At 49.3% G+C, this 24,701-nt stretch overlaps 8 protein-coding genes across 8 annotated transcripts; 5 read left to right on the top strand and 3 right to left on the bottom strand.

Moving 5' to 3' along the window:
* Positions 1-1,008: 1,008 nt before the first annotated feature.
* On the top strand, positions 1,009-1,745 carry An15g02160 (uncharacterized protein; the record flags this gene model as incomplete). Its single annotated transcript, XM_059744522.1, has 2 exons — positions 1,009-1,160; positions 1,316-1,745. The coding sequence occupies 2 exons, from the start codon at positions 1,009-1,011 to the stop codon at positions 1,743-1,745; spliced, it is 582 nt and encodes a 193-aa protein (XP_059602463.1).
* Positions 1,746-2,029: 284 nt separating this feature from the next.
* Positions 2,030-3,203, bottom strand: An15g02150 (uncharacterized protein; the record flags this gene model as incomplete). Its single annotated transcript, XM_001396717.3, has 3 exons — positions 2,030-2,487; positions 2,552-2,625; positions 2,689-3,203. The coding sequence occupies 3 exons, from the start codon at positions 3,201-3,203 to the stop codon at positions 2,030-2,032; spliced, it is 1,047 nt and encodes a 348-aa protein (XP_001396754.3).
* A 1,510-nt stretch (positions 3,204-4,713) lies between these two features.
* Positions 4,714-5,791, top strand: An15g02140 (uncharacterized protein; the record flags this gene model as incomplete). The annotated part of the gene is made up of 5 exons (XM_001396716.3): positions 4,714-4,755; positions 4,873-4,891; positions 4,960-5,037; positions 5,091-5,552; positions 5,649-5,791. The coding sequence occupies 5 exons, from the start codon at positions 4,714-4,716 to the stop codon at positions 5,789-5,791; spliced, it is 744 nt and encodes a 247-aa protein (XP_001396753.3).
* A 152-nt stretch (positions 5,792-5,943) lies between these two features.
* An15g02130 (uncharacterized protein) lies at positions 5,944-14,248 on the top strand (the record flags this gene model as incomplete). Its single annotated transcript, XM_001396715.1, has 8 exons — positions 5,944-6,156; positions 6,222-6,366; positions 6,427-6,695; positions 6,753-7,186; positions 7,247-7,403; positions 7,474-12,933; positions 13,001-13,321; positions 13,379-14,248. The coding sequence occupies 8 exons, from the start codon at positions 5,944-5,946 to the stop codon at positions 14,246-14,248; spliced, it is 7,869 nt and encodes a 2,622-aa protein (XP_001396752.1).
* A 2,103-nt stretch (positions 14,249-16,351) lies between these two features.
* On the top strand, positions 16,352-18,373 carry An15g02120 (uncharacterized protein; the record flags this gene model as incomplete). The annotated part of the gene is made up of 1 exon (XM_001396714.1): positions 16,352-18,373. One exon carries the CDS (start codon positions 16,352-16,354, stop codon positions 18,371-18,373), a length of 2,022 nt encoding a protein of 673 aa, XP_001396751.1.
* Positions 18,374-18,560: 187 nt separating this feature from the next.
* On the bottom strand, positions 18,561-20,569 carry An15g02110 (uncharacterized protein; the record flags this gene model as incomplete). Its single annotated transcript, XM_059744521.1, has 6 exons — positions 18,561-18,613; positions 18,743-18,774; positions 18,834-19,070; positions 19,145-20,125; positions 20,181-20,236; positions 20,273-20,569. The coding sequence occupies 6 exons, from the start codon at positions 20,567-20,569 to the stop codon at positions 18,561-18,563; spliced, it is 1,656 nt and encodes a 551-aa protein (XP_059602462.1).
* Positions 20,570-22,208: 1,639 nt separating this feature from the next.
* Positions 22,209-22,608, top strand: An15g02100 (hypothetical protein; the record flags this gene model as incomplete). The annotated part of the gene is made up of 3 exons (XM_059744520.1): positions 22,209-22,246; positions 22,295-22,326; positions 22,463-22,608. 3 exons carry the CDS (start codon positions 22,209-22,211, stop codon positions 22,606-22,608), a joined length of 216 nt encoding a protein of 71 aa, XP_059602461.1.
* Positions 22,609-23,100: 492 nt separating this feature from the next.
* On the bottom strand, positions 23,101-24,445 carry An15g02090 (uncharacterized protein; the record flags this gene model as incomplete). Its single annotated transcript, XM_059744519.1, has 2 exons — positions 23,101-23,471; positions 23,521-24,445. The coding sequence occupies 2 exons, from the start codon at positions 24,443-24,445 to the stop codon at positions 23,101-23,103; spliced, it is 1,296 nt and encodes a 431-aa protein (XP_059602460.1).
* Positions 24,446-24,701: the final 256 nt, after the last annotated feature.

Genomic DNA, 24,701 nt, shown 5'->3' with positions numbered 1-24,701 from the left:
TTGAAATATTCCGTACTCCTACTATATTGCTTTATTTTGCTTTTTGGTTCTTTGGTTTTTCTTTTGACAGTTGACAATCACTACAACTCCACGGGTACTTTTACACTCTCGGCCAATTGGCCCGTCACGGGTCAGGGTCCGCCCCCCAAGATCCGCCTGATCCAACCCCTCGATTGCACCCTGTCAACCGTGGGAAATGCTAGATTGAGCCCAGACGCTAAAATAGCGGTAATATACCACCCCGCTTGTTTTGTATAGTAAAGATTTAGATAACTTTTTAGATTAGCCTCCTATCTGTCTCTTCTACCTGCTATGTCAGCGTGTCTCGCGTGCCTATTCAATATGTAAAGATCAGGGCGATGGACTATTAGAAGCATGAAAATATTATTCTCTATATAATCCTACTATTATCATATGCTTTCCCATCTTTTTAAGGGAATTGAATTTACACATTATTTATGCAGTCAAAGGCAAGACGAAAAGCTGTTATTTCAAATAATTAGATGGTTGCGTGTGTCTCTGTCTCACTGGTAGTAGAGTATATACCTACTAGAGGTCTAATATAGCAAGTTGGTTAAGGAATTCTGATGTTATTTTTCACATACAAAACCGGTGGAGATGTGAACATCTTTACCTGAACAGGAAGGAGACTAATGTAGTTCGTTACAAGGTTGACAGCGTGCAATCGAGGGATTAGGCGCCCCAAGATCACCTCAGAGCCTCTGAGATCCTTGGCTAGGTATATCGCAAAGAATGATCATACTCATCTATTCTCGCCCCCAAACTAACCGCTACCGGTGCATTTGTCCCCCAAGAAACAGAGTAGCAGTTAGCCAGGCAGCAGTACACATTCCGCAGCACATCTAGTCAGTCAGCCGAGGTAGGCTTTGCGAAACCAACAGGTGTAAGCCTTGCGCAGTGTATAGACATCCGTCTTTTTCCTTGGTACAGTTGACCTTTATACATCACAAACCAAAGAGACAGAGACAGGATCACCGCGCATTCACCATGACCCATCGCTTTCCCTACGACGAGAAGGAGCACGCTGCTTCCAAACAAACCATCCAGGATGCGTTGACAGTGATGCATCAAAATGACATCCCTTTCCAGTGGGTTGAAGAAGACGGCAGCTCTTTACTTGGATGTTACGCATCGCTGAGGTATGGCAGCCTGCTTTCCACTGATAGGAAATCATTGCGGCACGAGAGCTCGCGCTCGCTAAGCCCTATTTGCCAAGTTGCCTGGGCTGGCGCTGAGCAAACTAATACACACATTCCTTAAATTAAAATTCACCGAAGCTAACCGTTCAATACAGCTACAATCCGGCCTTCGTCGGCCAATTCTTCGAAATGGCAAAGACACTGTATGCGCCCGGAACCGTCAAGCCTCGCAATAGAGAGCTGGCTATCCTTGGCCTCTCCTCGGTGCTGGATGTGCCCTATGTCGACTACTGTCATCGCAAGATCGGCTCGAAATGCGGCCTTTCTCATGAGCAGTTTGAGGACGCCTTGGCCGGAAAAGTCCCCGCGGATCTGTCCGCCGAAGAGGCCATGGCGTATCGCCTCGGTCGCATTTTAACCGACCTTAAGACGCCACTCGATGACGCTACGTGGAAAGAAGCTGTGTCAGTTATGGGAAAGTCTGAACTTGTTGGCATTGCACACACGGTTGCTGGTTATAGATGGGTTTCGCTGCTAGATCAGATCAATGGCGACACCAAGCGATGGATCAGCAAGGACGAATAGTAATGGTAGTTTAATTGAATGAAGACGGTATTTGAAGACATTATTATCTGATAAACATCCTTAAGATGTAGAATCCATGAGAGGACTTCAATGTAACTTAGCATACAGTGCAAGGCAGGTTCAAGCTGGGCGCAGTGGTATAACAAGATTTTGACACCATTATATATAAACTCCTAAGCCATCAAGAGATCAATGCGATTACGGTCATACGGAGGAAGAAATGAGAAGGTAACGAAAATATTATACATTTACATAAGGACAACGAGTACAGTCTCCAAAGTCAATTATTTCCTCACACGTTGCGTGACAGTCACGATGCTGTCTACACGAATGCCAGTGTCGCCAGAGTTCGGAAGCGGGCTTGTACCATGAGTACCCGAGCGAGGGTAAGAAACATTGGCTCTAGCGCCAGCATAGTAATTGGCGTCTTCGTGGGGGAATAAATGCGCAGAGCTCTCCTGTGACTCTAGGCTGTGGCCGTCATTGTCAACGCTCTTTTTCATGGAGCTCCTGTGCATCGCAATACTTTGGGATTGCGAATCCGGTGCGGAGTAACTCCGTGATGCCACAGTGCCTCTGCTGCCCTTAATGGTGCTAAACAGAGACTGAACTCTGCTGGATATCTTGGAAAAGTAGTTGTTGGCTAGATACCGGCCCAGAGTAGTCATGGGCGGCAGGCAAATACACAGCATAGTGATGGGCGCCTCGGCACCAACCCAGTAGGCCAGATGAACAACCGTGTCTATAAAGAATGAACATATTAGGTACAGGACAGGAGTATTGGGTATCGGAGACTTCTGACGTACAGGTAATATCCGAGTTCAAGGAACTACCAGTCAGCAGAACTGTAGTGAGTCGGCCAAGGGAAACGACAATGACACTGTTTGTTTGTTCTTAGTTAGTGTCATGACGCGATAATTATTGCCACAGTCCAACACTTTACCTGTAACCAATAACGAAGACTCCAATGATGCCCAGTTTGCGCGTGGTGGTCATTTGCAGGGACCAGATCTTTGGCACGGGCAGCAGCAGGATGATGAGGTCAATGATGACGCTGGGTATTGCGCTTCCAAGCCAAAGGGCGCTGGTGGTACCGCAGTGCCCAGGTAATGTGGGATTCCAGCCCTTCTGCACGGGATTGCACATAAATGTGGTACCAAAAATGATTCCGACCAACCATGCACAGTTGAGGCAGTGGGTAGCCACAATGGTGTAGTTGAACCACTTGGAGTTTGCGTGCCAGGGAAAGATGCGCGAGAGAAACAGAATGGCAGAGAGCTTGGTGAAAAAGAGGCCGATATCGTAGACGTAGTATACTGCATACAACAGTCTAAGGAAGATGGCTAGATCCTTTGAATCGACAAACTGAGCGTGGTGGCCGAGGCCATAGAAGCCCATAGCAAATGCCACTCCGCAGAGGCCGAGGATCCAGGGCTGCCATGGAAATGAAGTTAGCATTTTGCATAGCTCGTAGTATTTATTGTTTAGCTCTTCTTCTTCATCTCACCCCTTTGGGCTTTTGGGCTTTTGGAAGATCCATCACAAAGTCACTTACCACGGCTGCTAAAGCGGCCCAATCATCCCACCACAGACGCTGAGTATGTCTCCCAGCACCGAGTCCTGCGTTGCTGCGGATGCATCGTGACCAGAAACGAAGCGAAATAGAGAGGATAGTAATGATAGTGATGAAAATGAAGAAACCCCTGATACTTCCGGGACTGTTATCGTGCGCCGCAGAGCGCGGTAAGATAGCGGGTTGTTGCGACATGTGTAGACAGTACAGGTAGAAACCGTAACGAGGTACTTTAGGCGACCAATATTCGCTTAATAGTGAGTCAAATTTGGGGTGTTGGCCACCTATGACCTTCAACCCTTAGGCAGCGGTTCAATGTGAGATTTGCCCTCATTGAGATAGGTGGGGTTGAGAGGCAGACAACCCGCCAGCGGCGGGCAGGTGGTCATGGTTGTTCCCCTCAAAAAAGAGCCTTGGAGACGCTACTAATTTTCGTAGGGTAAGAGTGAGCGGAGGCTAGTTGCATTCCTGCATTGCTGGTGAATGAACACAGCAACATTCTGATGACAAGGAGGGGGCGGGATACCCTGAAAGGCTGTGTTTGTCTGCAGGCTTACGGTCCGGCCCCCAAAAGGATCAGCAAAGACACGGACGCACGGGGCCAATCATGCCGCTGGCCAGCCTTGTTGATCCGCCCATGATAGCGATGTATTACTGTACTAATAATACTACGGTTCCCCGTGGTGTTTTGTTAGTACGTGCCGCCTGAAACGCTAGGATCAATATCCCTGCTAGCTTGTCTAGGAAGATAATTAAGTTTATATTGATGTGTAAGGACTTCTTGGCCCGGAGAACGTTCTACTACCTGATGTTTCAACGACGCGGCACGTAGTTAACTAACTACTTGTTAACTAGTTATATCAGCCTAAGGCAACTTAACGTAACTACTAGTTTCACAAGCGAGTCTGACACCTTTTACCAAGTCCTGCCCGCTGGCTAAGTATAAGAGCCTGTATCAATCAGAAAATTACATTCCTATAGAAGGACGACTTATTAAGTAGATCAGGACATCTAACTCTAGTATATCTCTGAATGTAATAAAAATATCGTAATGAGGATTGTACGTATAGTCTCACTATAGGTGCTATTAAATCTAGAGAACATATATCTTCCGATTTATAGGTCTCATTCATATACTTGAATTTTCAGTTACATATAAGGCGCGCTAACGGAAGTGTCACACTCACTCGTGAAATACGTTAGCGTGCAGAGTGGATGTGTTGATAAAAGCACCGAGCTAAACCGCAATATATGTTGCGTATGATCGTTTATAAAATGCTATACCTTGCTGCACAATAATTGCCTTTCCAAGTGACACTTGGCACTAAAGCGTGGCGTCGGTCTCCCAACTCTCAAGACTAACTTACGTCCACTTGCATCACCGAAACCCGCGCAATGCGGATCATTTGCCTTCATGGTAATGGCACCAACAGTGCTGTAAGTTAGTTCTTTATTGTTCCTCTGGATTGTGGGCGGGCCAACTTGCGTTCCGCAGGCCTAGCCCTTTACGAATAAGCAGAAACAGATCCGGTCTAACACTACGTTGCGTCACAGATAATGAAGCTGCAGACCGGTAAGGTTGACTCTCGACCCCCCGTTCTTCTGGGCAATTCCAGTACGCTAAACTAGCACCCACCACAGCCCCACTCATCCACGAGCTAGAAGATGACCATGAATTTGAGTTTGTCGAAGGCACTCTGCAGGCTCCCATGGCTGAAGGTACGGCTCATAATGAAAAAGAGATATTAACTGCTTCGCTAACTGCTATACAGGAATAGAAAGCCTGGCAACGCCTGCCGATCAAGCTTTCTACGCATTCTACAATCCAGATGACCCCGCCACGCTCCTTGTGGCCCTGGACCAGTTAAGCAGCTACGTCGACGACCAGGGGCCCTTCGACGGTGTGGTGGCATTCTCGGCGGGGGCCGTTCTGGTTGGTCTGTACCTCTTACAGCTTTGGCAACAAGGGAAACCGCTGCCGTTCCGCTTTGCCGTCTTCTTTTCCACTGCCTCCAGCGGCGCCGAACTCGCTCAGCTCAGCCTTGCTCCCACCCCAGGGTGTCTTAAACTGCCCACTGCGCATATCTGGGGCCAGAATGATTTGATTGCTCCGACCGGTGGGGCTAATATGGCTAGCTTATGCGATCCGTCGCAAACCTTTGTGTCCGTTCATGAAGGTGGTCACGAGTTTCCTCGACAATCCAAGCTGACCGAGGCCGTTCATATGATGCGACGTGCGATTGGCCGCGCCTCGTCCTGACATGGACGCCTTGGGCTGACAGCCAACGACGTATTATGGAGGCTCCCAATGTATTTAGCTACTTGCACAGATGTTATGTTAATGAGCTTTTGCACTATCTGTATTACCTTTGTCAATCTCCGCGCCTCTTCCATTTCACCTTGCTGCCAACCTTCTACTTTAGCCCATGCGGTCACTATCCACCGCTTTCGTTTGGCACCTGGCGTATATTAGTTGTGCCCTGCCTGCGGGCTACAGACTTGGGGTACAACCGCGGGATATCGCCGACTGAGGCGATTCATATTTCCATTGCTATTTTCTTTCTTCTTCTGTACATATATTTTCAGAGCCGCCGCGCTCGTAATATTTCATAATCGTTGGGCAAAATGGAGGACCCTACTACTACCTTGCCGGAGCTGGACGGCATTGACAGCAATGACATCGCTATTTGTGGCTTCTCGTTGAAGTTTCCACAAGATGCAACTACTCCAGAAGCCCTATGGGATATGATGCTGCAACGACGCTGTGCAATGACCGAGTTTCCAGCTGATCGTGTCAATGTCGATGGTTTCTACGATCAACGATCGCGGCCAAACACTGTAAAGTTTTACCCTGACTCGAATCCTAACAATGCGCATTTGCACAGTGGCACTAACTGTTGTAGATGCCCCTAAAAGGCGGTCATTTTATCAAAGGCGATCTTGCCGAATTCGATGCCGGCTTCTTCTCGATTGCGCCTACTGAGGCAGCGTCTATGGATCCCATGCAAAGACTGTTACTAGAAGCCTCCTACCACGCGCTGGAAAATGGTAAGAAAGCCTCAGATCCCACCAGTGCAACGATGAGACCGCTTACGTATACATTCACAGCTGGTATCCCGATGGAACATGTCAACGGCTCGCCGACAGCCGTTTACTGCGGCTCTTTTGGAATGGACTACATGTTGCAACTTGTTCGCAGCGCCGAGGTTCCTCCTCCCTATGCAGCACTAGGATTTGGTCTCAGCATGCTTGCCAATAGAATCAGCTGGTTCTTCAACTTTCGCGGGCCTAGCATGGCCGTCGATTCTGCATGTTCTAGTTCCGCCATGGCCTTGGACACAGCCTGCGCCGCACTGAGAAACGGCAATTGCTCCATGGTGCGTCTAAGACTTCATGCCTCATCGTTCCATGAAATCATGACTAATTGGCCGCAGGCATTGGTTGCTGGCTCCAATATGGCGAGTGCGCCTGAGCCCTACGTTTGGATGTCCAATGTCAAGTTCTTGTCACCAGACAGCTGCTGCTATTCCTTCGATGAGAGAGCAAATGGATATGCTAGAGGCGAGGGTCTCGCTGTCACTGTTCTCAAGCGAGTATCAGATGCTGTTAGAGACGGTAACACGATCCGCGCTGTCATCCGCGCGACAGCTTGCAATGAAGACGGTCGCACTCCTGGCATTACACAACCAAACCGCAAGGCTCAAGAAGAGCTCATCAAGAGAACATATGAGCAGGCTCGTCTTTCAATGGAGCACACAAGATTCTTCGAGGCTCATGGAACTGGAACGCCTGCTGGAGACCCTCGCGAGGCTCAAGCAATTGGCATGGCTTTCATGCGGCATCGCTCCAACGACGACCCTATTTATGTGTAAGCACCTCTGCCCATCACTACATCCTCTGTAACATCGTTGACTGACAAATTATCTAGCGGTGCCATCAAGTCGAATGTTGGTCATTTGGAAGGCGCCAGTGGACTGGCTGGCTTGATCAAGGCTGTTCTCGTCTTGGAAAAGGGGATTATCCCTCCCAATGCCAACTTTCAGAAAGTCAATCCCAAAATTGACGTTGAGTTTCTGAATATTTCCGTAAGTCTTGCTCTAGAAGTTGCCATCTTTGCAAATGTACTGCTGGCTCACGTAAGTCCTTTTCTCTCAGTTTCCACAAAAGGCACGTCCTTGGCCAGCAAATGGTCTCCGCAGAGCCTCTGTCAATTCGTTTGGATACGGAGGTGCCAATGCGCATGTCGTTATTGACGACGCCTATAATTATCTTCGGATTCGTGGCCTCAACGGCAAACATAATACGGCGAAGCGCCCACCTCAACTTCGGGAACAGTCCGACAAGATGCCATTGAGTCCTGCACTGACGCCGCCACGACAAGAAAACGTACAAAGACTCTTTGTGTGGTCTGCATCAGACAAGGACGGTATTGGCAGAATCATTAAGCAGTACAGTACTGGATATTCTCCTATCAAGCAACTGTTACAGAAATACCAGCAACTACGGCAGCAGGGTGGGAAAGAGTCTATCGATGCTACGAATGATATTACAAATCTGATGGCCAACCTTGCCTACACATTAGATACACATCGAAGTCATCTACAATGGAGGTCATTTGCTTTGATGAACACGATTGAAGATTTCGAAAACATCTCCTCGCTCATGTCAACACCGGTTTCTGCGCAGGCAAAGTCGCCACCACGAATCGGCTTTGTCTTCAGCGGACAAGGAGCACAGTGGCAGGGCATGGGCCGAGAGTTAGCTTGCTACGGGAGTTTCAGAACAGAGTTGGTGCAGGCTGACGCATATCTGCGAAGCCTAGGATGCGCCTGGTCTGTTGTTAACCACATCGTGTACCCAGACCCGTCCAATGACATTGACAATCCGGAGCTCAGTCAGTCGTTGTGCACTATTTTGCAAGTTGCTTTAGTCAACTTGCTTCGGCGATTTGGGGTCAGGCCCGCTGCTGTTGTTGGACACTCGTCCGGTGAGATTGCTGCAGCATACGCCAGCGGCCACATTTCACTAGAGTTAGCCTGGAGATTGGCGTACTTTAGAGGGGTGTGTTCGGCCAAACTGGATCGTGATGGCCATTTGGCCGATTCCGGGGAGCGCGTCTCTGGTGCTATGATGGCCGTGGGATTATCTGAGGCCTCTGGAAAAGAGCTACTCTCTGCCCATGGCCACGTCGCTTCAAGCGTCTCCGTTGCTTGTATAAACAGCCCCCAAAGCATTACTCTTTCCGGAGACGATGCTGCCATTGACTATCTTCAGGGTGTTCTGGAGGAACAGAAGATCTTCGCCCGCAAGCTTCGCGTCAAAGTTGCTTATCATTCGAGACATATGGATAGCATTGCAGTTGATTATGTGTCCATGATCAATGCCTATGCGGATGCCAACGACATGGTGCCGTTCTCATCTGAAATTCCCATGGTATCCAGCGTGACTGGCAAAGTCGTTAGCGACGCTTCCGTCGCAGAAGCGTCATACTGGGCATCCAACATGGTATCGCCAGTGCAGTTCTCTCAAGCTGTGTCGGTCATGTGCCGCCAAGGTGCCAAAGATGTGACGAAGAAGCTGGACCAAAGTCATCTGTTGGTCCCAGCAGTAGACGGACTTCTCGAAATCGGTCCCCATGCTACCTTGAAGTCCTCGCTACGCGACATCCTGGAGACCAGCCCTCGCGGACAGCTTGGATACAATGCCGTACTTTTCAGAAAAAAAAGCGCCGTGGACACACTTCTGAGCACCCTCGGCCAGTTGCACTGCGAAGGAGTGAATCTCGAATTCAGAGCCATCAACGAGCCGTCAGGCAGCGTGATGACTCGAAGTATGTTGACAACTCTTCCAGAGTATCCTTTTGACCATTCACAGCGATACTGGCACGATAGTCGCCTAAGTCGCAGCTACAAGCAGAGATCTAAGCGACCATCTGATTTCCATGGAACCAGATCAAATGATTGGAATCGCTCAGATGCTCGTTGGAACTGGAAAATGGACTTGTCGGATATGCCTTGGGTTGAACATCATATCGTTAATGGTATGACGTTGTATCCTGCAACAGGAATGCTTGTCATGGCCATAGAAGCAGGTAAGGAACTGTGTGAGGAAGAAGGGTATGCCGTGAATGCATTCACTTTTGAAGATGTTCATTTCAAGACCCCAATAAACTTCACGGCCTCCAACGACGGACCAGAGGCTCAAGTTTCTCTTCGCGAGGAGCTACCACAAGACCGTTCTTCAGCATCCAAATTTTCATTTATTATTCGCACTTTTGGCAATGACGACTGGTCTGAAAACTGTCAAGGGCACATCACCATCCACCATCGAGGGAAGGAAGAGGGATGGCTATCTGATCATGAAGCGCGACAGCAGAAGAACATGGCCAAGACTCTTCTCGACAACGCCAGCGCATGCAGCCAGCAGATTTCAGCCAAGCAAATGTACGAATATCTCAAAGAAACCGGATATGAGTATGGTCCTATCTTCGCCCGATGCGATGAACAGCGTATTCACTCTACTCTGAAGCATGCTACGGCCACGACTAGCCTGTACAACTCGCCTAATCAAGGGCATGTTGTTCATCCCGCATCTCTTGACGCAATTTTGCATCTTGCCTTCACAGCTTTGACGTCGGGCGGTCGTTCATCCATGGCAACCAGCGTGCCGTCGCGCATTGGTTGTCTCTGGTTGTCTGCATCAGGGCTGAGCTCTCTGGAGACCGACCGTCTAACTTGCCTGTCAAGAGTTACATCAGTGACTGGCCGTGGATTTACGGTTGCGGGAGGCTCGGTGTCTGTTGACGCAGCCAACGATCTACGAGTATGGTTTCAAGACTTTGAACTGGCCAACATTACGTCAACACCTTCTTCGCTCGCTTTTGTGGCCGACCCGAAGCAGTTCTGTATGAATGTTGAGCAAAAGCCGGCTATAGACAAGCTTGACAACTGTCAGCTTTCCGAGTATCTGCACAAGATTCACCCAGAAACTGGAGATCTGACGGCATTTTACGAAGACGTGACCTTACTTATCAACCACTCTGTACATACGCTTCTAGCATCTGTTGATCCTAGAGTCATTACGGCAGACTCTGGTAAGGGTGACTGGAAGCGGCGCTACTTGCATTGGGCAAATTACCATGTTACAGAGGGTCGCCTCGGTGCATCGCCTGCGCTCACTGAGAGCATTGACACGGTCTGTGATCGAGTTAAGTCTGCGAACAGGGTGGGACGTCTCTACACCGAAGTGACTTTGCATCTCGGTGAGTTCTTCAGGGGTAGTGTAACGCCTCTAGACCGTCTCATGCAGACAGGGCTTCTCGGAGAGTACTACGACGAGTTGATGACCTACAGATGCATGAAGCAAGTAATAACGTTTGTCGATCTGCTCGCCCACCAGAACGGCGGCATGAAATTCTTGGAAGTGGGTGGAGGCACTGCAGCTGCAACTCGCCATCTGATCAACGCACTTTCTATGAATGGCCCTTCTGGCGTGACAGAATCATCCAACTCACCTGGGTCCCTTCGATGCGAACAGTACTGCTTCACAGACGTGTCAGCGACATTTTTGGAAAAGGCGCGAGATGAGTTCTCCGATCATCAATCTCAAATGTCTTTCCAAACCCTTGACATCGAGAAGGACTTCTCCGAACAGGGAGTTTCTGACGGGACGTATGATGTTGTCGTGGCAAACGCCGTGCTTCACATTACCGCAGATCTAGAAAATACGTTCCGTAACGTCAGAAAGTCAATGAAGACTGGTGGCAAGTTGATTCTGACAGAGTTTCTTCAGCCTGATGGTTGGGCGCTTGGGTTTATTTTTGGTCTTTTCCCTGGATGGTGGGTTGGACCAGAAGCTGACCGTCCGCTGTCACCGCTGTGGAGCGCGGAAGGCTGGGGCAGGATTCTGCAAAGCTGTGGTTTTTCAGGTGTCGACATGGTATTCAAGGATTTTGACGGTCCAGCTCATCAGCTTGGTTGTGTCATTTCTACCGCTGTGGACGTGCCTTCGTCCGTTCCGCGAAGTCTTGCATCACCAACGTATCATAGCGGTACCATCGTCAAGCTGAACAATTTCCCTCAACAGCAATCTCTTGCCGCGTCTCTGGTTACATCCTTACAAGACATGTTTACTGAGCCCCTTGAAATCGTGGACGCGAACATGCTTGCACCATCGACGAGTCTCGCCGTCAGCTCAAACCGTCTTTGCATTGCTTTGGTTGACTACGGTGCACCATTTCTCAGCTCAATGACTGAGCAGGATTGGGCGGTTTTGAAAGTCCTTGCTCAGGCATGTCCTGGCATGCTATGGGTCTCCGCAGGAGGAGGAGCGTCGGCAGCACCAGAATATGGGCTAATTGATGGTCTTTCAAGAACATTGCGAGCCGAGAACTATAGTCTACATCTGGTCTCTGTTGCCCTCGATATGAATCGCAATGGCACCTCAGGCCACATCCATCATCTCAAGCAGATTGTACGGGAGATGCTGTCTCGGAAGCCATCTCAGGAATACGAACAAGAGTACATTGAGGTAGATGGCTGCTTACATACTCGCCGTCTTGTCGAGGCGAGATACCTGAAAGCCAATATGGAATCCAACATTTTGCCCTGGCAAATGACCTCTGCCAATGCCATCGATGCAAGCTTTGAGCTATCAGCGGCTTGCCCTGAAGACAATAACGGCATTCCCTACCTGGTCGAGGTACCGGCTCCAATTATTGAAGATGCGTTGCCAATTAACGTCAGAGCTATCTCGCTTCAATATCAAGACCAATTAGCCGCCCGAGGTTTGGCTCCAAAGGGCACTCAGCTTGGCAACTTCTGCAGTGGAATCGTAACAGAAACACTACCTGGATCCTCTTTTGCACAAGGGGATAGAGTTTTTGCTGTACACAAGAACTGTTTCCGCTCCGTTGCTGCCGTTCAGCCCTCATCCGCTGTTAAGCTACCAGATTATTTATCCTTTGAAGACGCGTGCTGGGCTATTCCTTCTGTCTTGACAGCTCATCATGCTCTGTCGGATATAGGTCGGGTACGAAACCGCGATTGTGTTTTGGTCATGGATGGTTGCAGCGTTTTAGGAGAAGCCGCAGTAGGCTTGCTTTTAAATGAGGGTGTTGCGGAGATATGGTTGACAGCAGACAGCATTGAAGATTGTCAGCGGGCTTCTAAAAAATTCAATATCCCCGAAAAATACATCATACCGACATCTGCTATGGGCACCGCCTTTTCTTCGACATGGTCAGACCTTCAGCCCAAATTTGATATTGTCTTCGCCACCACCTCAGTCGCAAAGGGACTGGGAGAGCAGACTTTCAGAGGCATGATGCAAAAGAATGGGCGAGTGGTGCTCGTTTCCGATGACGCATCCCAGTCAGCATTTCGCTTTGGCTCGTCTTCTCTTCACGTGTCTTTCATGGCTAGCGACGAGCTTCAGGTGTCGCAAGAGTCTCTGGAATATGCTGTTTCTACACCCATCTTGCAGTTGCTTCTAGATTCACGAGGCCAGGTCCCTATGTTTCCAATCTCGCGACTGGACGAAATAATGGCGTTTTTGAAGCAGTCTACCAGCTCGGATGCTGCTGTAGTGCAACTGACAGAATCGGATACGGTCAACGTGAGTACAGACTCATTTCACGCATACCTTGCATGTTAGAATATACATATACTAATAGCTCTTTCAGGTTCGCTCTATGCGCAAGAAGATAGACTATATTGACTCGAATGCGACGTACATTATCTCAGGAGGTCTTGGAGGCGTCGGCCGATCCATAGCAAGATGGCTGGCTAATAATGGCGCTCAATATCTTGTTCTTCTATCAAGATCCGGTCCCAAGACACACGAGGCGCAGTCTTTGGCATTGGAATTCCAAGATCGCGGTGTCCGATGTGAAATGCCAGCGTGCGACGTCACGAATCCCAGTGCATTGCGAGCGCTACTCGACAAGTACTCAACAACTATGCCACCAGTCAAGGGATGTATTCAAGCCGCCATGGTCATGGAGGTAAGATCGATCAATGAACCACTGTACGCTAAGGGAAATTACTGACAAGGTTATTAGGAGGGCATATTCTCCGAACTATCACTCTCTAGTTGGAAGGGTACCTTGCAGCCAAAGGTACAAGGATCCTGGAACCTACACGCCATGCTTCCATCGAATATGGATTTCTTCATCATGCTATCATCCGTCATGGGCACTTTGGGTACCGGCTCTCTAGCACCATATAATGCCGGAAACACTTACCAAGATGCTCTGGCGCGCTATCGAGTGTCCCAAGGCCAGCGAGCCATCTCCTTCAACCTCGGCGCTGTACCCGACGCAGGCTACCTAGTCACCAATGCCGAGTACGCAACCGGACGACGACAAATCCACGAAACGGCTAAATACACGCCTACGTATATCCGCGACATTGTGGCTCTACTCGAAATCTTCTGTGATCCATCCAACAAATTGGCCACGCACCCAAGCACCTGCCATCCCATTGTCGGCATTCGTCCACCATCTCACTGGGGCCACCTTGAAGAAGTCTCGTTTGTGTTGAGCCAGCCGTTCTGGCAGCACATGCATCATATTCCATTGCCGGCTGGCGAGGCTGGGGATGTGGACAATGTGCACGGTCCAAGGCCTGGGAGGCAAGCCAAGGATGTTGTTGCTAAATTGGCGGCCGCCACGTCAGTCAATGAGCGCACTGAGCTTGTCAGCGAAGCACTCGCTGCCCGTATCACGGCGCTGTTGGGCGTGCCAGAAGGCCAACTGGATTTACATCGACCCATGCATTCGTATGGTCTCGACTCGCTGTCTGCCATTGAGGTGCGTAACTGGATTGGCAAGACATTTAGCGTTGATGTGCCTGTTTTTATGATTTTGGGGGGTATCACTTTTGAAGGCGCGGCTGCTACCATTGTTCATCAGTTTCAGTCACAGAATTAGCGGATAGACAGTTTACCTTGAGATGCCGGTGACTTGTTATTGGGATTTCTTTATGGGATTTTGCAGCGTGTTTTGAGGCGAATGGGTCTATATCATGTACACGAAGGTTATTTATATTAGGAAAAATATCAATCCATGATACACAACGGCTCACTCGCACTGCATGTTCTCATAGTATGGATAATCCCTTCTTGCCCAATAGTACACAAGATAAGAGGTAGCTTAGCCCAGAGACACCAATTGGCTCTTTCGGAACAGGAATCCGAAACCGGGCTAGCTGTATGGGATAGCATCTCCGTAAATTCGGGTTGCTTCTCCAGCAGACTAGTCGAAGAAACTTGCTGCAAAGAGCACCTCCCCAGTGGCAGCCGGCTTAACCTTGTCGTTCTCCAGAGTGAGGAGACGGGTTAAAATGTTCTTTGTTTTCAACAGCCAATTCATACCATAGACGAAGGATCCGACTACGGTTACGACCGGTCCAGGAGCGCCAGCGCTGCAGCTGCAAACTGAATTGCTTGCTCAGCATCAATAGCGGCTGGCTACGGGGTATAATCCGACAACCCCCCGATTCTCTGGATCTGGTGACAACAACGCATCATTTGGTTAACAACTGGATAAAATGCTTGTAGTTACATTTGGGATTTCATGTACCTGTTACGTTGGAGCGCTTTCCTGGAGCAGCTTCTACCCACTGACCGTTGATATGGAGAGAGTGGACAATAATATAGTTCTAGGTTCACATAATTAAGCTTCTGACACGCTTATAGAAAGCGCGCCCGTGCAGATGGTCGTACTGACACTAAAACTGACTTATAACCCCATACTTTCGCCCAAGGACAGCATGTGTATGCCGTGGTACATGACCAATTGGGCAAGTCCCCCGGATGTTAGTATGATCTGTTAATGTCCGAACTTTATTTATCTCCCCGCATTCCTTAATTAAGTACGCTTCATAACTGGGAGTACAACGGACAAAGTGCGGGCGCGAGGATACTAGTATAGATGTTGTCTAGTAGTACGCATATGATTCCCCAATCGATAGCAGCCACAGTGACAGTAAGTCCTCAGTCGACGTGCGTCGGGCATCAAATACAACAATCATGCCAATGTGGCTTAATAGACAACAGAAGAAACTTGGTCCATGTGGCATGTGATGTCGAAACAGTATATTTTTTTCTCGAGTTGAACTCTGGCGCTCCAAGCCGATGAACACGGTCTCAATCGAGCAATGCATGGCTTAAGAGCGGACTCATTCCCCATTCCGCAACATGAAGGGTATAGAGGGACCAGACTACTGTGGCCTATGGTCGAGAGTGCCATTTTGCTTTCCTGCATAGAATAAGTAGCTTCGTCTAATGTTACGGAAGTGTCGCGATATTTGGGCGGGCTTAATGTAGCCGAGATTATCCGACCGGGATTCCCGGTCGTCCCAGGCTTGTGGTCCTACTCTTTTCGGCGATGAAAACCTAGCAGCTTAGGTTTAGCGGGTAGCCAAACCTGCTCCGCTCCATGGTAACCATTCTAGCAAGCAAGATATAGCTACCGACGGCGCTATGATTGGTGGCTTGGTGCTCCGATGGCTGGGCCCAATGGGGCCACCGGCAGTTGTCAAACAATTCAGACAGCTCAAACGCCTCAAAAGTAGCAGCTAGTTCTAACCCACACCCTCGTCGACTCGTTTTGAAAGACTCAACACAACTGCCATGCTTTCCTTGTCCCCGCACGATGAAGCAGATATGCATGAATACGGAGGAGGTACATAGTCAGTCGTTTGCCACCCGTCAACCAAGAACGGACTTTTCTCGCTCTAAGCGAACACAAGTTAGACTACTCATCAGCTGCTCTCGGATGGCCTAGACAACTTAACTCCATGGGTGGAGGCGGGGATGTCAGGGGCGATCGCCTGGAGTGTGAATCGGAAGCTGCTTCCAAGTTAAGTTGCACCAATCAAATGGCAGCGCAGTCGAAGCGTCATGAGTGGTTCTGCTGCCGGCTGCGTTTCAGCCACTCACAGTGACTTTTCCGCCACGCGATGAAGAGGGACAAAAAATATGACTAGCTTCCGTTCTTCTCCCTTTCTCATGTCTATCCAAACGAGCCGCAATGTTCCTCGACGGCCATTTGGCCGCTCTTTCCCTCGAGGAGAAGTCCGCGACAACACACAGTGTACGTGTGCCCGACGATGACTCCCCAGCGGTGTCTCCCTCTCTGGCATGCATCTATCGCCATACTCCGATTCCCACTATCGTCCTCGATTCATCTATGACCATCGTCGAGGTCTCTGATAGTCATCTCGCTTTATCCGGCAAGACGCGCCAGTCCATGCTGCATGCGACCGTTCGTGATCTCGACCCTACTGCCGTACCCGCCCCTAATATCGCTATCCTCTGTGGCGCATTGCGTGCAGCCTGCTCGACGAAGGAAATCCAGGTAGTCGAGAGAATTGTGTCTAGCGATAAATCTTTGTACAACCTCCGAGTTACTCCGATTTACAACGACTTTACCCTGCTTTACATTGTGTTGGAGGCGCACAAGCTATCGGTGGAGACCGCCAGCATTAACCATGCCTATACAAACGAAACCTACAAGATCCTCGTGGATACTGTCAAAGAGTACGCCATTTTCATGCTGGATACACAGGGCAATATCACCACCTGGAACCCGGGCGCTGCCATTATGAAGGGATGGCCAGCAGAGGAGATCCTTGGCAGACATTTCTCTGTCTTTTACAGCCCGGAGGATCGCCTGGCAGGAAAACCTCTAAGAGGTCTTGCTGTGTGCTTGCGAGAAGGCCGTATGGAGGATGAGGGGTGGAGGTATCGGCGCGATGGCTCGCGGTTTTGGGCCAACGTACTTATCACCCCCATCTACCAGTTTGGACAGCATGTTGGTTTTGTCAAAGTGACCCGAGATCTCAGCGAGCGCAAAGAAGCAGAGGCGCGCATAATTGCTGCTTTCGAAGAGTCATCACGCCTCAAAACAGACTTTCTCGCTAACATTAGCCATGAAATTCGAACTCCGATGAATGGGATGAAAATTGCCATGACTATGCTGGCCGACACAGGTTTGTCTGCGACACAGCGTGAACATGCCGCAATCATCCAAGACTCTATGTCACTCTTACTTGAGACTGTGAACGACGTTCTCGACTACTCGAAACTATCATCTGGCTCTTTCTCGCTACATTCTGACGTCGTGGATGTCAACGATGTGGTCGGAGCGGTCATACGAAATTGTCGCCCCTCATTGAAGAGCGGCGTGGAACTGACTACGGACATTGCACCTGACTTTCCCAGAAATCTTCGAGGGGATCCCCTACGATATCGCCAGATCTTGCAGAATTTAGTCGGCAATGCCGTCAAGTTTACCGAGAGCGGTCATATTCGGGTCTCCACAGTGTGTTCTCCGGATGAACAAGAGGAGGGCTGTTGCCTAGTGCGTACAGAGGTCACAGACACCGGCATTGGCGTTCCTGACAATGCATTGAATACCCTATTCACCCCGTTCACACGCTTTGCCAACTCGAGCACTCGACAATACCAGGGGACTGGATTAGGCCTTTCCATTTGCAAAAGCCTGGCCGAACTCATGGACGGAGAAGTGGGATATTCGCCAAATCCCGAAGGCCGAGGCAGTGTCTTCTGGTTTACTGCCAAATTAGGAGAACGATCCATTACTACGTCGCTAAAGCCCCGCAGTCCTGTATTAACACCCGTGGGTGATGATCTCTGCGATAAAATGCGGGCCATTGCACCCCACAAACATGTCTTGTTGGTTGAGGACAACATGGTCAACCATACCATGATGCTGAAACTTCTTCGCAGCATCGGCTTCACGCGAGTGGATGGGGCCTGGAATGGTGCTGAGGCACTTTCCAAGATAAAGAAGAAGCCGTTATCGTACAACGTCGTTTTGATGGATGTCTCCATGCCCATCATGGACGGCCTTGTCGCCACCGGGCATATCCGCGACATGGGCCTACAAATGCCGATTATCGCAGTCACGGGTAATGCTATGCAGGGCGATGCCGAAAGCTACATTGCCAAGGGCATGAGCGATTGCATCGGTAAACCGGTTCACCGAGATCAACTACTGAGTGTTTTATGGAAGTGGATTGGATCATGATACGATATACGTTTGTAAATGCGTCTGATAGTTGCATGAGCGCAGAGCATGGCGTTTTGGATGTATAAATGGCTGGATTATACCTTGAACAAAAACTGCGATTCTTACATTGGCTTTTCTTTCGGTTTTGCTTTTATCTATTTTAGTTTATTCTTTGCTTTCTGATCTTACACTATTAGCGTTCCAACTACATATAGTACAGTTTCAGCGAATCAGAGAGTATCTGTTCTGCCTCAGCGTCTATAGCAGTTATATCCTATCTGTATCTAAGCATAAATACTTTGAACACAACCAATCTCCGCAAATACCACATCTCCACCCATATTTACACATAGATACAATCCCAGTAATCCTCATGAATCGACACACCAGTTTGCGTCCAGTTCGCCTGTTTCGGGTACCTAATTGAAACCCCCAATTAGCAACCTATTCTATCTATGAGAGTGAAACAATTACTTACGGGCAAATCTTCCGATTATGAAGCAGCGTAGTCGGATCCGCGTTATCTTCAAAGTTCGTCGTAACCATATACGACGGGGCATGACCACCCTCCACCCAGCTGATAAGCGTGAGGAAAGAGTCATGAACGTAGTTGTCGACGACATTGGCGGGGGTGGAGTTGAAGAAGTTCCCGGCTTGGTATGGGCCGGCTAGGTACCATAGAGCGGCCATGCAGGAGGGGGTGCCGGTGCAGTGTCTTATCATTTGGTTAGATTTTATATCCTCGAGGGTTTCGTTGAAGATTGAAGTTGGGGGAGGAGAATGACTCACTCTAATCCCGGAATCAAGTAAAGCTGATAATGTTGATCGATATCGATAACCTTCTCCAACGCAGCATACGTTGCTTTGTGGTGGTAGTACACGCTGGAACCCGGTGAGACGACGGAGTCCGACATGCCGTGCCAGTGGAAGAACTTTCCGCCTCTGTTGAAGAAAGGCGACAGGTCGAAGTCGTCTGCGTTTGCGTGGGCGGGGTCACGCGCGTCTGCCTCGGCGATGATCTCGTATGTCAGGTCCTGGGCTGTGAAGTTCTTGAAGCCGAGGACGTTCTCGATGTACCATGACTTGGAGGGCGGGCTGCCGAAGGTAGTGTTCCAGGTGGGCTCGCTGCCGAACCACGCACCCGGGTATATGAGGTCTTGGTCGAAGGTGGTCCAGTCGTTGTATATCTTGTGGAGGGTGTCCAGTTGTGGTGCGGTAAGGCAGTTGGATGTTTTGTTGCTGCTGCATGCTAGGGCTTCAGGGTTGAAAAAGCAGCCTCGAGGATTCGAGATGATGGAGTCGGTGAGGTTGTCTTGGGGATCGCATTGGCGGAGGACCTCATCCGTTATGACTGGGTACAGTGAGGGCGGGATGGAGGAGTTTGATCGGGCTGAGCCGCCGATGGTTGTCTGCTTGTAGTCGTAGAATGCCTGGTGTGTCATCCACCAGGTTGGGGCACCCGCCATAGCACCGTCGTAGTCTTCGGGGTATGTCTGGATAGACTTCATGACTTGGCGACCTCCATCGGAGCAGCCGGTGATGTAGCTGTATTTGGGTTCCACGTCGTACCAGGCTTTGACAATGGCTTTGGCGGTCACGGTGGACAGGTGCAGTGCTCTGTGGCTCCAATCGAGTAGACCGTTGGGGGTCTCCCAGCCGGGAGTGTGGTCTGGCTCGTCGTGGCCGGAGTTAGAGGCGAAGGTGGCGAAGGCGTAGCGCAGACCTGCACTTGCTACACCCCATGAGAGTCCGGAGTCGGGGGCTGCCATCCTGGAGGTCGTCAGTAAGGAGTTCAAGTTGCAGATGCATGAGGGGTTATACATACATGATACTGCCGTTGAAGTGGGTGGGAAGAAGCGCTCCCAAACCCCAAGTCGCGCCCTGTTCATTTGTTCCGTTCACTCGAAACGCACATACAGATGGAATATCGGTAGTAAATGTCGAGGCGCCGACATAGTCGGTGAACTCGTCGAGAGTTGCATTGCTGTCGATGTAAAACGCGTATGGCACACTCAGTGTTGTTCCTTCGAGCCCAGGAAGCTTGTTCAGGAAGGCTTGTAGGCCACTGGTGGTACAATTGGGCGCATTGACTGCCGCATAGGTGGTGGCGTTCTCGTAGGCGCAGATATCACCTGCAGGCAAGCTGCATTTGAATTGCGCACTGACGACAGTTAGAAGTGATGCCCATGCGGCAAGGCCCAGTGAAGGACCCATGTTGTAGAAGATGGAGGGATGAGGGCTAGCAGTGGTTCTGTCTATCCTGTCGGCCATAGTGAATTGAAGACGCATTTATAGCTAGTATCGGGTTCACGCATCACCAAGCCACCTCGGGAGCCCGTCGGGTCTGCCCTGCTCCGAGAATAAGCAGTTCGAATCCTCATACATGGTCGGCTGTCCGATCGTCTTGAAATGACGCGTGAGGCGTTTCGTGAAATCTGCCACTCCCCTGCCGATCCGAAGCTTAGAACCCACCTCGAGACAAACCTGTCACAGGTCTATTGAGTGCCTTCAGCACCCACATCGTCTTACAGAGATCGCTAGTGGAAATGTGATGTAGCATGTTCTTTGAGATCTGCTATGAGACATCGTATCTGCGGTCTATTCCTAGCGTGTAATTAATGGTCCCTTGCTACTTTGCAAGGGTAGATAACTACCGGTCAAGAACATGTCGGGGATATCTGGACATTCCCCACTCGAGGATCGACGAGATGGATCCTCGTCAATTCTCAACGAATCCGCCCCACGGACCAACGCGTCGTGTCCACTGGAACCGCGTTAACTTGCGGAGGTTAAGCCTTTTTGAGTGTTGGCAACCTATTTTGTTCAGATCAAGCCTTCTCTATGAAGCTTGGCCTTTCCCTTACCCACCGTCCCTATCGTATTAGGTAGGGGCTATCGGTGAACTAGAGAGATTTCTCCACTGTATAGCAATTAGGGATCTCTGTTTACATGTTTCTGGTAGATAAATTGTGCACAATCCGGAGATCTTTCACAAACATGACGCAAAGGATGACAATGACGTGTGCCACGACAGTAGATGGTCATTGAATGGGATCCACCAACTCGAACAATATGAATATAAGCAATTAGCATTCTCATCTCGGGCAACTGTTAGTCAGCTTAGGCAGCACACTATGGAGAGATTTGCCCGCAAAGGCCTCTCTATTCTCTCTACTGCAGTCAGAAGATAATTACAGGGCTTCCGGATACTGGTGTCACCAGTTGCACTCTTCGATTCTTTCTGCAACCCCAAAGTGTAGTCACGCTAGGCCTAACATGGAACTAGTTAGAAAGAATGGTTTGTGGGGATATGATAGGGTACTGTAATGACACGTAATCCATGCGATGGCACTTGATGGCATGTCTAATAACATGAATATATCTGAACTAAAATGAGTGATCGTGGAAGCATTGAGATTCCTAAAGAGTCCCAGTTGTATATATAAACTACCTCAAGACCTCAGATTTCCTAGTCTATTCTTTTAGGGGCAGTTTAAAATTGACAGGACTTGACGGGGCTCTAATTTCATCGGGAAAGTAATGGTTCACGATCAAAGCGTGCATATGCTCATAGGGAGTCGAGATAATGGACCCCTGAATGTCGCCCTAGGGCGAGGGGCCAGTGTATGAATAGTCATCCTTGACAAATACACTTCTATGTCATCGTTTTCATGGATCCGTTGTTGAGATCCCGGCCAGAAGATGCGGGGTAGATTTCGGCCAGATAGTTCTTCCCTCTATTACGCTCGTTCTGGTCCTTCACGTGAGTTTATTCGTCATCAGAGAGCCAGGCAGCTCGTTGAAGCCGACCACATCTCAATGGACTCTTCAAACGACGATACGCTCAGAGATCATGGCTCGTTGGACGTTTTCCCTGCCAATATACGGATTGTAAGAGAAATCGATTGTTTTGATGCGTCTCCATAATGTTTGAAATAGAATTCGAAAGGCGGAAATGTGCTATGAAGCTTGTAAGTAGCTGAGGCTACTAGCTCTTTGCTTGTTACTGACGACTTGGTTTCACGACAACGGGGATCCAGGATTTGCCGAGAATAGTCGAGATCTTAATTGGTTCTGCTGAGAACTAAACGCCTAAATGAATTTTAGGGAACACAGTGTCTGCGAGCGGGGATTCGGCACATTCTTCTACGGCCACGTTGATCGAGTCGACCCTACCGCGTTCTACCCAGCTTTTCAACATTTTGCGCACGATTTATATCACCCTAGAGCAATACTACTTGAATACCTTTTAAATGCGGAAAGTTTAAATTGCGAGAACTATTCTGAGGCCTGCTAGCATCATGCAATAGAGGGCATGAAGCAGATACGCGGTGCTCACATTCACCACCGAGATATATACCCCAAAAACATACTCGTTGCTGGCGAAGAAGAGCGGATGGTATGGGTCGATTCCGATGTCGCGATGACCTTTACAACTGCAGGGCCAGATGAACAGCGGTTGAGTGAAACTGAAGATACATATTTTGCTGAGTTTGGTGAATTATTGGTTTGTCCAGCTCTGGCTCTTGTCATCTAGAGGAAACCAACTCTTATTGTCTAGCGAGAAGACCAAAGACAAGGGCTCCGTAAGAATACCAAGTGGTATTAGTACAAGTCGCTTTCGTCTCCATTATCGCATTTGCAAAGATCTCTACTACATCAACCAGCGACTGGCTGGACAGGAAGACGCTTGTTTCGGTAGGCGACAAAGTATCAACGACAAGCTAGGTTTGGTAGTTCCTTAACTACACCTTGATAGAATCCTTCAGGTCATGGCCTTCAATGGTATCTTCCAACACGTCAAAAAGCAGTTTGAATGTGGAATATTGACAATTGTGTTGGTAACTGGAATAATACGAAAATTGACCGTACCATACCGGCGATCTGAATGATAACACTTTTTGCACGAGGGATCTGTAGTTCAGATCCGGGAAAGGAGCTACAGGCCTCAGCGAGAGCAGAGCGTTCAAATGCATTTCTTTTGTCAGTGCCCCATACATGATTGAGCTGCATTCGAAGCCACATCCTTTACTGCCGTTTTGGAGTTCATCGCGCGTTTCCTCAAGTTGAAAGATTAGGCCAGCGATCGCTCCCTGTCTTTTATCATTCATCGATCCTGCTTTCAATTAGTAGTCAAGCGTATCTGAGGATTTAAGCGCCCATACTAATGATTTTTTCGGGAATTGGGAGTCCGAGATTACCAATCCAGCCGTTACTTAAAGACATGGCAGTTGAGGTGGCTTCTTTGAAGTTGGCGGGGTGGTGGAAATACCAGGCAACCCATAACCAGAGGATCAAGTCCCTGGAATATGTTGCGGGAATAGTTTCGTCCAGAGCGTTGATCCATGTATCTGCGAAAAAGATCACAGCCTTCCTGCAGTCGTAGTAGTCGGCCAAAACAGCAACTTTCGCGAGCATCTCAAGTGTCAGTTTACGCGGTATTTGATGGGACTGACAATGTATAATGCGAAGCATAATTAAGAGCGCGTCGATATCCCAGCTATCTGCACTGATCTCAACCGAGCCTTTTCGTAGATAGGTAATGCTTTCTTTCCACCCACCAGTGAGTATTTTCTTGAAGACTGAGGAGGCGAGGATCAAATGTTTCGCGGAGACTAGGATGCGGAAGCAGTTTTCCTCCACAACGGGCCCTTCGCCGGGTTCTTCAGCGGGTTCTTCAGCGGCTTCTTCAGCGGGTTCTTCAGCGGGTTCTTCAGCGGGTTCTTCAGCGGGTTCTTCAGCAGGATGTTCAGCGGGCTCTGCGACGGGTGCTTCGGCCGCGGGCCATCCAGGAGCAGACTCTTCAATTGACAGGTGAATAGGTTCGGATGGAATGTGGACAGCACGCCCTCCAGAAGTAGACACTTTCTTCTTTTTCTTCTTCCTCTTTTTGGGCGCTTTAGTCGGCTCATTTCTCAAAGCTTCTATCCCTTCGGCCGAGTTCTGGATTTCATCGCTTGGTCCGGGAAGGGTATATGCAAGATTGTCGCTGGTCAGAGCTTCACCTAGTTCTGCAAAAGGGGCATTTGGATTTTGTAGAACTATCATAACTTCGCCGTCTGGGTCGATAACGTGAGTCGCTCGGTCCATGATGGTTGTTCGTTGCGAGATATCAATACTGGAAACTATCTTGTTTGGTACGTAGCAGGATCATTGAAGTGGGGGGTGAAGCAAGATAAATCTAAAGATGGTCCTGCTGATTATTCTGTGATTTTACAAGTGAGATAGTTGTGGCAGCCTTTGATTGGCATTGGCGATGACAGCCTCACAGATACAACGTAGTCACTGATGCATTCAGGCCCAACCAAATGCGGGTCGTGCTTTGCATTTATTGGCTTGATAATAT

The sequence above is a fragment of the Aspergillus niger genome (assembly GCF_000002855.4).
Source record: "Aspergillus niger supercontig An15".
Taxonomy (NCBI): Eukaryota; Fungi; Ascomycota; class Eurotiomycetes; order Eurotiales; family Aspergillaceae; genus Aspergillus; species Aspergillus niger.
This window is presented reverse-complemented; position numbering and strand designations above follow the sequence as displayed.